Below are 15,192 nucleotides of genomic sequence, written 5' to 3'. Positions count from 1 at the left end.
CCGAGCGGGAATCAAACACGCAAACCATCGTTGTTTCAGGCAACTATACGCCCACTACACCAGAGCGCCTGTTTGCACTACTACTTAATAATTAGGGAATTAATAGATAGACACAGTTATCTTTCACCGCGAGCGCAAGATGATTTTTTAAAACAAATTAAGTCTTAATATTTTAACAGTATCCGACCAGACTACAGGCCTAGATTTAATATAGTTTTTAGTTATGATCGAATTCATATGCGGTCTTTACTCCGTGTGTTCTGATAGTAATCGTGTTAACACCGAATGACGCAATTTTGATTTCTTCTAGAAAAAAAAATCTTATGTTTATACAAAAATTTATTTCGGGTCTTGTTGTATGTTATAGTGAGTTTCCCTACTGTGGCCTACTTGTTAACGATCGTGACAATCAGGAAACTTTCTCATAATTCGCGGTGGAGCAACGTGGTAGAAAAACATCCAGCCCCTCTCCTACGTGGAAAAAACGCCTTTGCCCACCTGTGGGGCCTTTACAAAGCCGACTCAGTTTAGTTTAGAAACTTAAGTCAGCACACTTTTAGATATTTGAGGCAATTTAATATTCGATCAATTCACGTAAACAAAAAATGTTAAAATAGAATATTTTCAGAATCACACCTTCCATATAAAATAATCGAGTAAACAAAGTTTAACGGTGTTAGTGAAGTTAGAAATAGCATTGAATCTTTTTCAGACTTTTTTTTTTCATTTAGCATATTCATCGATCTTTTTCATTAGCGCATACTTCTTAATAGGATTGGAGCGAAAATTATACGCTAATTAAATTATACACTTGATTCACGTTGGCTATTTTTAATATTATATACGATTTTATTTTTGTGTTACCCACACATTAGGAATTCTAAACATTTTTGAATATCATATCAAAAATTGACCGCTCCAGCGGGATTCGAACCCGCGTCTCCGACTGACCGTGTCGGCGCTCTAGCCAATTAAGCTATGGAACGATGTACCCGCTAGAGCGAAATTCTTGATATGATAATTTTTTTATTTTCGGTTTAAGCGAACCATTAAAAAATTATCAAAAATAAAATCGTACATAATATTAAAAATAGCATGGTGTCGTCTCCTGTCAAAGATTTTCATTGTAATATGAAACTTTGAATAGTTACGGGTCTCTGTAAAGAACTCACTATAGACGGCGCCACGGTTCGCTTAAACCGAAAATAAAAAAAAATTATCATATCAAGAATTTCGCTCTAGCGGGTACATCGTTCCATAGCTTAATTGGCTAGAGCGCCGACACGGTCAGTCGGAGACGCGGGTTCGAATCCCGCTGGAGCGGTCAATTTTTGATATGATATTCAAAAATGTTTAGAATTCCTAATGTGTGGGTAACACAAAAATAAAATCGTACATAATATTAAAAATAGCATGGTGTCGTCTCCTGTCAAAGATTTTCATTGTAATATGAAACTTTGAATAGTTACGGGTCTCTGTAAAGAACTCACTGTAGACGGCGCCACGGTTCGCTTAAACCGAAAATAAAAAAAAATTATCATATCAAGAATTTCGCTCTAGCGGGTACATCGTTCCATAGCTTAATTGGCTAGAGCGCCGACACGGTCAGTCGGAGACGCGGGTTCGAATCCCGCTGGAGCGGTCAATTTTTGATATGATATTCAAAAATGTTTAGAATTCCTAATGTGTGGGTAACACAAAAATAAAATCGTACATAATATTAAAAATAGCATGGTGTCGTCTCCTGTCAAAGATTTTCATTGTAATATGAAACTTTGAATAGTTACGGGTCTCTGTAAAGAACTCACTGTAGACGGCGCCACGGTTCGCTTAAACCGAAAATAAAAAAAAATTATCATATCAAGAATTTCGCTCTAGCGGGTACATCGTTCCATAGCTTAATTGGCTAGAGCGCCGACACGGTCAGTCGGAGACGCGGGTTCGAATCCCGCTGGAGCGGTCAATTTTTGATATGATATTCAAAAATGTTTAGAATTCCTAATGTGTGGGTAACACAAAAATAAAATCGTACATAATATTAAAAATAGCATGGTGTCGTCTCCTGTCAAAGATTTTCATTGTAATATGAAACTTTGAATAGTTACGGGTCTCTGTAAAGAACTCACTGTAGACGGCGCCACGGTTCGCTTAAACCGAAAATAAAAAAAAATTATCATATCAAGAATTTCGCTCTAGCGGGTACATCGTTCCATAGCTTAATTGGCTAGAGCGCCGACACGGTCAGTCGGAGACGCGGGTTCGAATCCCGCTGGAGCGGTCAATTTTTGATATGATATTCAAAAATGTTTAGAATTCCTAATGTGTGGGTAACACAAAAATAAAATCGTACATAATATTAAAAATAGCATGGTGTCGTCTTCTGTCAAAGATTTTCATTGTAATATGAAACTTTGAATAGTTACGGGTCTCTGTAAAGAACTCACTATAGACGGCGCCACGGTTCGCTTAAACTGAAAATAAAAAAATTATCATATCAAGAATTTCGCTCTAGCGGGTACATCGTTCCATAGCTTAATTGGCTAGAGCGCCGACACGGTCAGTCGGAGACGCGGGTTCGAATCCCGCTGGAGCGGTCAATTTTTGATATGATATTCAAAAATGTTTAGAATTCCTAATGTGTGGGTAACACAAAAATAAAATCGTACATAATATAAACTCTATTCATATGTATAACAACAAAAATGTGATGCATATTAATTAAATTGCCTTTCTTTATCCACTAGGCAATTATAGTTGTAGAAAAAAAAAGTAAAGAATAATAGTGCTTTAGTTCTAGAGTACATCGACACAGATTGTATCGAATTGTATGGGTAACTGTTACGGGGATTAGGTGTTGCCATTTGTACTGCGTAGGAGGCTAGCGGTACCCATACTGCAAACTAGAAAAGCTGAATACAATGAGTATTGAGACTCTCATATAGAGATTAAGATTATTGGTTTGTTAAGATTTATGGACCCTAACTATGGTATGTTACTTTTGATTTAGAATCATTTTTAACCGACTTCACAAAAGGAGTAGGTTACTCAATTCGACCGTATATATATATATATATTTTTTTTTCATGTATGTTCGGGGATAACTTCGTCGTTTATGAACCGATTTTGATAATTCTTTTTTTTTGTTGGAAAGGAAATATCCCTGGTGTGGTACCATGATAAGGAAACCAGGATCTAATGGTGGGATCCCAGAGAAATCGAGAGACACCCTCGAAAATCCGCATAACTATTACTGGGTGTACTGATTTTGATGATTTTTAAGTTAATCGAAAACCGATGTTTATCATGTGGTCACATTTCATCGAGGTCTGATTACAACTTTTGGAGTAATCTTGGATATTTCATAATTGACTAATTTTTTGTCTACCTACGTTGTAATGCTTGTCGATATAATTGAAGGCGGTTTTTTTTCGTTTGCCTGCAAACACAATTATTGATACTAATCATTATAGTGAATCATTGTTGATAGCTTATTGTGCAAACGTTTGTCAAAAAGATTCGTGAATTTACAAAATAATTATATCAATAAACATCAGCATATTGTATGTATATGTTTGAAGCCAATAGTCCAAGAATTGAAGGGTTTTTCATTTTATGTATATATTACGTCATAGTATACTTAGTTTCTTAAAAGAAATTATTTTTGTTTCAGGAAGCAGAGGAATGGGCCCGAAGACAAAGTGGTCCTATGGTCAACCCTTCCTTCGAACCAGACGATTTCCTTCCACAAAGGTAATAATTTAATTCGTATATTTTCTTAAATGGCTGCTAATTTTAAGGGACTCATATACTCGTATAGTATGTATTAGACGAGAGCAGGGCTCAAAAGATGGTCATATCCTGGGATTCTTTACGGGCATGACAACATTTGTAATGCCAAATTGGCAGAGTTAAAAGTCACATAACGAAGAAACTAATGGAATACCACATCTATTTCGTCTAAGTTTAATATGAAAAAGATTACAATAATATATATATATATATATATATATATATATATATATAGTCGTTAAATATCGAAATATTACTAATATCATAAAAATGTGAACAGGTCTGACCTTAATTCTATATTTATACTCGGTTATTTTAATCAAAATCTAAAGATAGCATGAAAGAAAAATTTCATCGGCATCCGCGGCGGTCGTTACCTACGTGTCATCCAAATTATTTCAAACGTCACTACATAATTGCCTATTGTACTTCGAGTACTGGTAATACTCCACTAGAATCCTTAATTGATTTTTAATAAAGATGAAACGAAAAGCAGTTTAGCCTGATACCGGATACCATAACAATATCTCATTCATCAGCAGTATGGCTTTCGCTCAAAATCGAGCACTCTTACCCCATAGACTTAATTACAGAAGTAAGGTCATATATCAAACAAAAAAAATCTTTGGGATCTTTAACGACCTGACGAAGGCATCAGATACGGTAAGCCATAATAAGCTATTGTTGAAATTGAGTAATTTCGGTATCACGGACAGAGCTTTTAAATTTTTTGAATCATATTTACAATAGAAAAAGGAAGATGTAAAAATAAATAACTTTACCACTTCTATTAAAAGAGTTACATGTGGAATTCCACAACTCCGTAATTTGAATTGTTCTTTTAAAATTATGAACATTAATCTAACTGAAAAACTTACACTATACGCGGGTGATACATGTCATTTTTATTAAGGTAGCTCTATTCTTATTTATTTAATAAGTTTACGCGATTTACATAATAAGTAAAGCTAAAAAGGATCTTGACACGCCAAGTGATTGGCTACAGAATAATCTTTTCACAATAAATATAACTAAAACGTCCTATATGATTATCTGCGCAATAAATAAACACAATTATACTAATTTCAAGTAATTTCACACCCCTTACAGTTAGCAATAAGATCATAAAATGCTCAACAAAAGAGAAATATTTGGGTTTATGGATAGATGATAAGCTGACTTGGAAAGGATACATAGAACATGCATATAACACGTTAGAAACAAACGAGACTTATACTGGGTGCATTTAAAAAGGTCTCAAACTGTTTTCCAAATAAAGTACGAATGATAAATTCACTTTAGTTAAATTTCACATTGAATATTTAATATAAGTCTGGAGATGTTACGCTAAGCCAAATTTAATGCTGTTGAAAATAATTCAAAATAAAATTTATTAAAATACTATTTCGCTCAACTAATAAATTGTATCAAGAAAAAAAATACTAAATATTACCCAATAATATACTCATTACACCTGCACACTAATAAAGAAAATTATCAACAATTCAATACACTTCAACATCAAAATTGATAAAAAAAATAACTAAACGCAATTTAAGAAACAAAGATAAATTTTGAGAGAGTGCAGCTAAGTTCGGACAGTATGAATATTTTAAAATCAAAATTAAAAGAACACGTACTTATATGTAATTGTACAATATAATTGTAAATGTTTCGATTAAGCGTTCCAGATTTAAATATTGCTATACCATATAACAGTATATTGGTTGTATGTCATTTTAAGTGAACTGTATGTTTTTTTATGACAAATAAATTATTTAAACAAGCCGCCGGATGGGGGTGAATATACCGGATAGTTACCGGATATCCGTTTCATCTTCAATTTCTAAGAAAAATTCTTTTATTTTTTTATAAATCACCAACAAATAGTATCGGGTAAATGACCAGACTAATCTAAATCGTAAATTATTTAAAAAATTACCCCTACGACCTCCTTTCTTCATTCTGTAGTTTCGCTGACCTAACGTTTTATTAATAAAGCTCTATTTTTAAGATGCGTCTTATATTACAAGATTACACTTGATATTTTCATCTATTAAGGGCTTTAAAATTTAACCTTGAGTCACATAAAAATAACGTCTATAAATCAATAACTCATAAACATTAGGCGTCTCCTAGCAATCAAAATGGCAGAGTAAGTTAGTTGCACTGATTCCTATTTAAAATTTGACTAGAATATGTTGTATTATGTTCGTGTTTGTAATGAAATTAAATAGGTAAAGTAGGTCCTTTTATTTCAATTTCATTTTCATTTAACTTTAATTTATATTAGTGGCATATATCATTATTTCAAATGATGCAAAAGTTTAACACCCTGAAAAAATATTTTAGTATAAAATTTCAGTGTTAGATATTAATAAATAGTGACCAAAATATTTTCATTAGTAAGTAAATCCAAGAAATCTTATGACGGAACCTTTTTTTCAGTTTATCACCTGTTAAAGATGAGAAAAAGAGGCCTGGAGATAAGGGTATATTCCTTGTCAACATGAAGGAAAAGAACCAGCAAGAAGTCGAGGAATATGAACCATACGACAACAGAGTCGTAGAACATCCCACAACGTGAGTACTTATTAAAATACATCTGCTTATTATTAATTTTGGAAAGAAAAACCAACATTTGATAAAAGAATATTGATTTTAATATTCTTTCTTTATTTCTTTAAAAGTCTTATTCCTCGGGAAGCCACGATATATTTATAAACATGTATTTATAATTCATGTTTAAAACGCTTATAAAACGGTAAAAATTATAGCACATTTCACCACTTGACTCCCTTGACCGGTCAAATCGGGTTATAAAAATTTAAAACACGTGCAATGAATCAGGATAACCTTCTCGACAGTTTCCTCTTCCTAATTTCCTCAACCATTCATCATATCTTGGTACAACAAGGATTTTCGCACATGTCTCAACTTTTAATTATATAAAATGTTACAAACATCGCTTTTACTACGGTGTGGTTGAGAAACATTTCTATGGTTCTACTAGCTGACCCAGCAAACGTCGTTTTGCCATATATCTTATTAACCCCCTTAATGCCCTCCTACAACTTAGGGTTATGAAAAATAGATGTTGTTTGATTCTCAGACCTACCCGATATGCACACAAAATTTCATGTGAATCGGTCAAGCCGTTTCGGAGGAGTTTAACTACAAACACCGCGACACGAGAATTTTATATATAAGATTATTTGTCTCATGTAATAGAACTGTAGTTTTATTATTATCTATCTCTTGTATAAGTCTGTTCGTACTATCTACTTCGAAGTAGCCATATAAGAATGAGAGCTTCTGTAAGTGCAGCCTACTTGAAATACTGAAAGCGTTATACTAAAATCAAATTAAATGCCAATAGTACCTCTAATGTAAGCCAAACCGAACGATAGAACGTAGCTAATTAGGTTTCAAAAAGTGGCCAGCATTACTTAATTTCCTTTTCCCTTTTTTTATTACTTTCCAGTGTATAGTAGACATACAAAATATTACACCTCCGTATAATCTGCAATCAATCGTTATCTCAATCATTAATCGTTATATCAATATTGTCTAATTATTCTAGAATTCAGTTCCGTTTTATTTTTATCTTATTGTGTACTAGCTGGTACCCGCAACATCGTCTGCGCAGGAGTAGTAAGTACTTCGTGTAGCTTATTATCTTCTCAATATCTATCTTTATACCAAAATCCATCAAAATTGGTTCTGCGACAAAAAAATCAATTTGTTACTACCAAATGTGCATTATAAATTTATTATCAATGTTTATTTTATTTATGGTTCACTGTTATTGAGATAATGGCTTACTCATAAAAGATAGATATATGCTGTCGCGGACTTTTTTGTAGGACTAATTAAGATAAACATTTAGCTTCTACATTATATACGTGTAAACTTTACAGTTTTTGCAGCGTACGCCAGAATAGCTCGCAGATGGCAGATTTTTTACCGACTTACTTGACAATTATGGTTATATTTTAAACTATTCACACACTATCTTTAAAAATTTTAGCCTATGTGTTATTCTAATGTATAAGCTATATTATTGTAAACTTTCATTAAAATCTATTCGGTAGTTTTTGCGTGAAAGCGGAACAAACATCTATACATCCATACATACAATCTTTCGCGGTTATAATATTAATTAGTAGGGTAGGATGATTATGATCAATAAATTCAAACAAATACAACATAAGTTAAATTAAATTAAAAAATTTAATGTTACGTTTTACGTACGTCATCAAACAGATTCGGAAACACGTAACCGACATTACTTTTCATTCAGTTTCGTCTTTATTAGTAAATGAAACACGTCGCAAATTGCTATAAGATTCACGTAATTTTCCCGAATTCTTAGATAATGTTTTCCTCCTATGACTGGATGTTATATTGACGTAATTACATAGTTTAGCTGAATAATAAAATGAGGAGTCCTATCTGAATATGATCAAGGTCTCACGTGTGTATCTACTATGTCGCTTGTATTAATGTAGGTACAGACCTTGTGGCACTAAGGAAATATTAATAATATAAGTAACAAATGTTAAAAATGTCTACGAATGTGAACGATGTTATTTAGGTACAAATGAGATATTTAAATCCAAATAAATAATAAATAACATTTACAGCAGTTTCTCTCTATCAGTCATATAGTGGTGTGTTATAGTGATTGTTGCCTAAGTATACAGACCTTCATAAAAGAAAGATTTTTGTTTTTATATTACAGTTCTTCATAGACTAGGAAGTTGAAGTAATTCAATCTTCTGCTATAATACTTCCATAATATAATTAAATTTCAGATTTGTAAATAATATTATCCTACATTGTTATTACACATTACTTTTTTATACTTATTTTCATACAGGACCACACAATATTTTGTAGTTAAAAAGCGATATTTATAATTAATATATACAAGTAAAATAACTTACAGGAACACTGTCAAGAATTAGATATATACTTTTCATTAAAACGAATATATTAGTCCTATATTCGCAATAATCGCAACGTTGTTTTAGGAACGTTTTCCTTGATTCGCGAGTTAAAAGGTAAAATTAAAACTAAGGTCATATACCCAAATACCCATGACTTAGACATGAGTATAGATTACTATACTAATACCTATTGTTAAAAAATATTGCTTACATATATATTATAATCTATAAAATATAAAACAGCTTAAACAATTGTATTGCCATATTATTATTATAAATATATTCTTTTCTATTATAAGGATGACGGTACGAGGAAGTAACATAAATAAAATGGTTTTTAATGAGCATGTTCTTATTTCGATTGTATTTTTTTTAATGGATTTTTATGGACCTTAGAACTTTTGACTGGGTGAACCGATTTTGATGTTGTTTTTTTTAAATCAAAGGTTGTGCGTGTCATGTGGTCCCATTTAAATTTAATTGAGATTAAACAAGTACTTTTCGAGCTATATCTAATATTGCGAATTTACTTGACTATTTTCTTTAATCGACCTACGTACTGTGTCTGCTTTCCAACCGCGTTTAAGATATGTATATCAAGATTGTTTAGTTTTTCAGAAATTGTTGATTGTATATTGTGGGTGTTAGGGACAGCAATATCAATAAGGTAAATGGTTTTACTTGTTTTATCGTGTAGTGCAATATCGAGCCTATTGTAGTGTATGGTCTGTAATAATGGTTTCTGTCCCAGTATAGTTTGCAGTTGCTGTTTTCTAATGTTTGGTTTGGTTTATACTTGTAATATGGATCCTTTTTTGTGTGAATTTGTATTTATATGCGAGTTATGAGTGTATAATTAATGATATCTGGTTGGGTCGGTGTTTGTAGTCTGTTTGTGCAAGTGTTCGGCAGGCAGAAGCTATGTGTTGAAAAGTGTCTACACATGTCCATTATAAGGCTAGGTGCGTGTATTATGCGCTTCTGGTAGTTCGGAGTGTCTATTATCGGATCTTGAATTGCTATCATGAAAGCTTGTCTCGGAAAAATGTTCACCACGCTGAAGGCATGTCTATATCTTCGGTGAAGTGACTTTTGTTGCCATAATGCAATTTTTTCTTTTATTATTATTATTATTATACCGTATAACTGTTCACTGGGTATACCGATTTTGATGATTCTTGTTTAAATCGAAAGCTTATGCTCATTTTGTAGACTCATTAAATTTGACCAACAATGACCCATCAAGATCTGATTACTATTGAGTAATATTCAATAACGCGTAATTACTTGACTATTTTTTCGCCTATTTACGTTATAAATAGTGTAGTATTAATTGTCGATGTAGTGGAAGTCGGTTTTTTTTTCGTTTGCAAGCAAACAGAATTATATTTTAAAAAAATCAGCTAAATTATTAGAGACTCACGAACATTTAGTTCAATTTATATTAAGTTTATAACTTTATACGGATATAAAATAAAACACAATTTTATCAACCATTTCTGCATCAATTAATGTACTTACCCTTTGAACGTTGAGCTTTATATTTTTCTGAAATCGCAATTAATTACGACTTTATGACGTTCTTAACTTTAACTTTTTAACAAACGCTTCGACATTAAAACTGACAGTTATGTAAGTGATATTCTGTTTTAACATTTTGTTATAATTATTTTGATGCGTTAGGGAAAAATGGTGTAGAATATAATGATATAGTAATTATGAGTAAATTTTTACGATGCGCGCGCACACCGTCACTAAAAACCGACACCCTGAGGTTAGCTAGTCAACGAAGAAAAAGTTATGACAAATTTAAAAAAAAAAAAAAAAAAACGAAGAAGTTAGGAAGCCAATCTTGTACAACTTCTTACGAGTGTACATAAGCACACGCACACACACACACTTTGACTAATGTTATCATACAATTAGGCGTCCGCAATAATCCCTTTTATTTAATATTTCTTAAATAATACACCAATGTTTATTACATCATACATATGACATTACACATTTGAAACATTATACATCTGCGAATAGAACATTCTCTATAACTTCACATAGGTATAGCTAAATATAGATTTCATTCGAAACCCTGCCTAGACAAGTAGCGATACGTTCAGTTAATTAAGGGATATGAAGCAATATTCAGCGATAGATATCTATTGCTGCAATGCTCGAGTTTATATAAGTTGTAAGCATTTCTTGTTCTTCTAGATAATTCAAGTTTGGTTTGTTTAAACGTTATAGACGTATAGCGATTCCTGTTGCAATAAACACTTCAAAGCGGAACAATAAAGGACATACGGTTATCAAGCGTCAATTAGAGAAATAAGTACACAGCTTTACAGGAAACTATAATTAGAACATAGATGTATGTATACATATGCTTCACGCCTGTCTACGTTCCTTTATATAATAATGTATTTTGATATGTCTACTTAATCGGAGAGACGGCCTTTGAATACTTATCAAAAAAAAAAATCTTCAATTAACTTGATAATTGGAAAATTAAAAACTAGTATTATCATTGTTACAGAAACACAGAAACGCTACTACATCTGTTGAAGGGAAGTCTAGGTACTGGCATTCTTGCGATGCCGCATGCTTTTGCTAATTCAGGATATGTGGTTGGAACCATTGGAACTATTGTTATTGGAGTACTTTGTACATATTGCATTCACGTGCTCATAGACGCATGTTACGTACTATGCAAACGGCGGAAGGTGCCATCAATGACATACACTGCAGTGGCTGAAGCGGCTCTCTCAGAGGGACCCGACTGGTGCAAGGCATGTGCACCCTATGCTGCGTAAGTAGCATTAACACTAAATCCTTAATGAAATCTTCGAATTGAGTATTTTCATTAACAACAAAACAGATCTCTTGTTATAGCCGTTTTACTATAAAATTATAAACATATTAAATGTTATCCAGTTATTATACGAAACTTAATCTATATATAGTGTTACTAAGCGCAAAATTCGAGAATGGCTCGACAAATTCGCAATTTTTTTTTGTATGTTCCTTAAGGCCCACGAAAGGTTTTAATACTAAAAAAAAATTAAGAAAAATTATTTTTACTTTAACTAACTTTTGACAGAACAAAATCTGTCCGAGCAGCTAGTAGTTAATAAAATTCTATTATAAATTTTTAATTTATAAACTTAAATTGTTACAGGCATATAGTGAACGCATTCTTGCTGATCTACCAGATTGGAACATGTTGCGTTTACGTGGTGTTCGTGTCAGAAAACATACAATACGTCTTGACCAAGCATTTCGAACTGAACGTGACTGTAGTTGAAGTAATGTTATACATCCTGCTGCCTTTGGTACTGATAAACTGGGTGCGAGATCTTAAGTACTTAGCACCTTTCTCAGCGATAGCCAATGCAGTTACGATTGTCAGTTTCGGCATCATCCTCTACTACATATTCAGGGAGCCACCTACTTTGGAAGGAAAGTTGCCCGCTGGAAAAATCGGGGACTTCCCGCTGTTCTTTGGTACTGTGCTATTTGCTTTGGAAGCTATTGGTGTGGTAAGTTTAAAATGCATCTATTTACCTATTTAGTCTACATAATAAGAACTAACAGGCGGTCACAGCTTTAAAGTTCTCACTGAAAAAAGATCATGTATACATTTGAAGTAGCATAAGTTAAATATAAATATTACACCCTTATTTTTATGTTATCTGTCTAAAACAAAAGTCTTATATTATTATTATACGATTCATAATTTTTACTACAATAAACTTTTAAGATTACAGAATCTTAAACATTTATAAATTCAAGTATTATTTGTTATCTTTTAGATTTTGCCTTTGGAGAACGAGATGAAGACGCCCAAAGCTTTCGTCGGCAAGTTCGGAGTCTTAAACCTTGCCATGATTAGTATAATAATCTTGTACGTTGGTATGGGCCTGTTCGGATACCTGCAGTACGGCAGTGCAGCTGCTGGCAGTATTACCCTCAATCTACCTTCTCAAACTGAGACGTATGTATACCTTTTCTCTAACGCTATTTACGATTTAAAATTGTAATAAAATGTTATTACTTTTTGTGAAAAATGTTCATTTTTCTTCCGACTATTCTGTGTACCTAATGGTTAAAATGATTTTGAGGTGAGTTAAACTACCAGAGAACTAATATTATACATAGGTTTTGATATGTAGGTATATTTTATTTCCATTATTAAGTATATTTAGTAGCTCAGAGTGCATGTATATTTATTATAATTTTAGGCTCGCGAGTGTCGTTCAATGTCTTCTGGCCTTCGCTATCTTCATCACACACGGCCTCGCCTGCTACGTCGCGATTGACATTTTATGGAACGAGTACATCGGCACCCGCCTCCTGAACAGCTCTTATCGCCTTCTCTGGGAATACGTGTTGAGGACTCTCATTGTGCTGGTCACATGTAAGTTGTTGCTGAACAATTTATTTTACGATTTTAAATTCTGCATTTTTATTTTGCTTCACAACATCTTTGGTTTCCTGATAAGTCCCATGTATCAAACCTACCATTTATATGATAACCGTTGTGGTAGCAATGATTATAATTGACATGCAAATCTTTTGCAGTTGGAATAGCGGCTGCCGTGCCCGAACTGGACCTGTTCATCTCACTGTTCGGTGCTCTTTGTCTGTCAGCTCTAGGCTTAGCCTTCCCAGCTTTCATCCAAAGCTGCACGTACTGGTACTACGTTTCAGACTCCGAACGCATCAGGATGATCATAAAGAATGCGATAGTCGTATTATTCGGTGCCCTCGGACTCGTGGTAGGTACTTGGACGTCTCTGGAAGGAATCATCACGAAATTCTCCGGCGGTCATCACGGTCACGTTGTGAACGCGACACAAGCTCCTGACATGAACATTTACAACGAAACAAATTTGATGCCCTGAATGTATTTTTTGTTATGTGTATCAGTGCCATTATGTTATAAAACCGTCCGTGGCATATATTTAACGTCGATACCAACGTCGTACAATACCGGACATTGTTGCGGTTACAATGTAGTAAGTGTTTAGGTTGTCTCTATTTTGTTAATAATTTCTGATATTTTATGAAGTGTAAAATGTGAAATATAAATCTGTAAATATATATATTATATATATATTTAAAAAAATAGTTAGATAGACGTTAAATCACAGATATGTACACATACGCTAAATTTCGTTTAAAATAATATTCTCTTATAATAAGAGTAAATTAATATTTTATAACACTTAAAAATATTTTTTGGTCAAAATAGTGTTTAGAAATAATTATTTATTTGTTTTAAATATTGTCCCGTTAAACTCAAGTGAATTAAAACCTCTGGCAACACAAACGCTTAAAATGTATAGGATTATCATTATTATTAGTTTGAAAATTGAAATAATATTATATTAATAATTAGCTACAGCTGAGTCATAAGTAAGCCTAGATTTCATAAGACAACGGGATTCTGAACTAAACCATGTTGTGGAGAGGTAAAGAATTACTCTATTTCAGCAGAAAAATCGATAACATTAAAATAACTCAAAATCATTAACATATCGGTTAAAACAATTTCCCGATTCTTATATTACTAGTACGTATTACTATTATATTTATAAATAATCTATATATCTATATACTGTACCTATTTACTACCGATATTTTTTTCAACGGCGAGAGGGGTTTTATTCATTTTTATACTAATGATCTATTAGTTTGCACTTTTCTTGCATGAAAACTGCATGTTAATTTTAATGACTGTACAATTTTGCTGACTTATTATTATATTGACTCATTAAAAAATAAATGCATTATATTTCTACCCTCTCGTTCATCTTACGCAAGTGTAATACTTTACCTCACAACAATGTATAATGTAGTTTAATGTAAGATAAAAGTTTAAAAAACTTAGTTAATAAGTAGTTTGTAAAGTGACTGTGAGAATTTATAATTGAAACAACAGAACGGCATTTCGATAGAATAAGACGCGTGTACATTCAAAATTTTCCTACAAATACATTTTAAGACAATTTTGACCTAAAGATATTATTATTATTTTTTTAAAGCATTTTTAAGTTTTGTTGACCTCGCAAAATTTGTATATATTATGTAACTATCCGCCAAAACGTATGATTCCTATTTATATATACATAAAAAAAAACTCATATTTTTCTTATATATTATTTTGTTATTGTTATATTAATATTTCTTTGTGAAAATATCCAACTATCACATTGACGGTCCGATCGTTTAATTATTTAATAATGAATCTGTGATGTTATGTTGATAAAATATTTATTAGGAAATTTTTTTGGTTAATTATGTTATTGTGAATGATGTGTTTTACACGTCGGTGATATTGTGCTCAGAGCTGTTTAGGGTTGATTCCCGTACAAATAAATATTATTATAAATATTTTTGTGTTTATTTCATCGTTATATCCTCCTTAACAAAAAAAGCATTTAGTCTATGA

At 32.3% G+C, this 15,192-nt stretch overlaps 1 protein-coding gene across 1 annotated transcript in view; it reads left to right on the top strand.

Annotated features, from left to right (window-relative positions):
• Nucleotides 1-15,134, top strand: part of LOC123669016 (proton-coupled amino acid transporter-like protein CG1139) — a 54,352-nt gene extending 39,218 nt beyond the window's left edge. The window contains exons 2-8 of the mRNA XM_045602688.1: nt 3,671-3,750; nt 6,238-6,372; nt 11,275-11,547; nt 11,917-12,277; nt 12,551-12,732; nt 12,980-13,155; nt 13,320-15,134. Of these exons, the coding sequence (XP_045458644.1) occupies nt 3,671-3,750; nt 6,238-6,372; nt 11,275-11,547; nt 11,917-12,277; nt 12,551-12,732; nt 12,980-13,155; nt 13,320-13,642 (1,530 nt within the window). The 3' untranslated portion in view covers nt 13,643-15,134. The remainder of the gene's footprint in view (nt 1-3,670; nt 3,751-6,237; nt 6,373-11,274; nt 11,548-11,916; nt 12,278-12,550; nt 12,733-12,979; nt 13,156-13,319) is intronic.
• The last annotated feature ends 58 nt before the right edge of the window (nt 15,135-15,192 follow it).

The sequence above is a fragment of the Melitaea cinxia genome, chromosome Z (assembly GCF_905220565.1).
Source record: "Melitaea cinxia chromosome Z, ilMelCinx1.1, whole genome shotgun sequence".
Classification (NCBI taxonomy): Eukaryota; Metazoa; Arthropoda; class Insecta; order Lepidoptera; family Nymphalidae; genus Melitaea; species Melitaea cinxia.
This window is presented reverse-complemented; position numbering and strand designations above follow the sequence as displayed.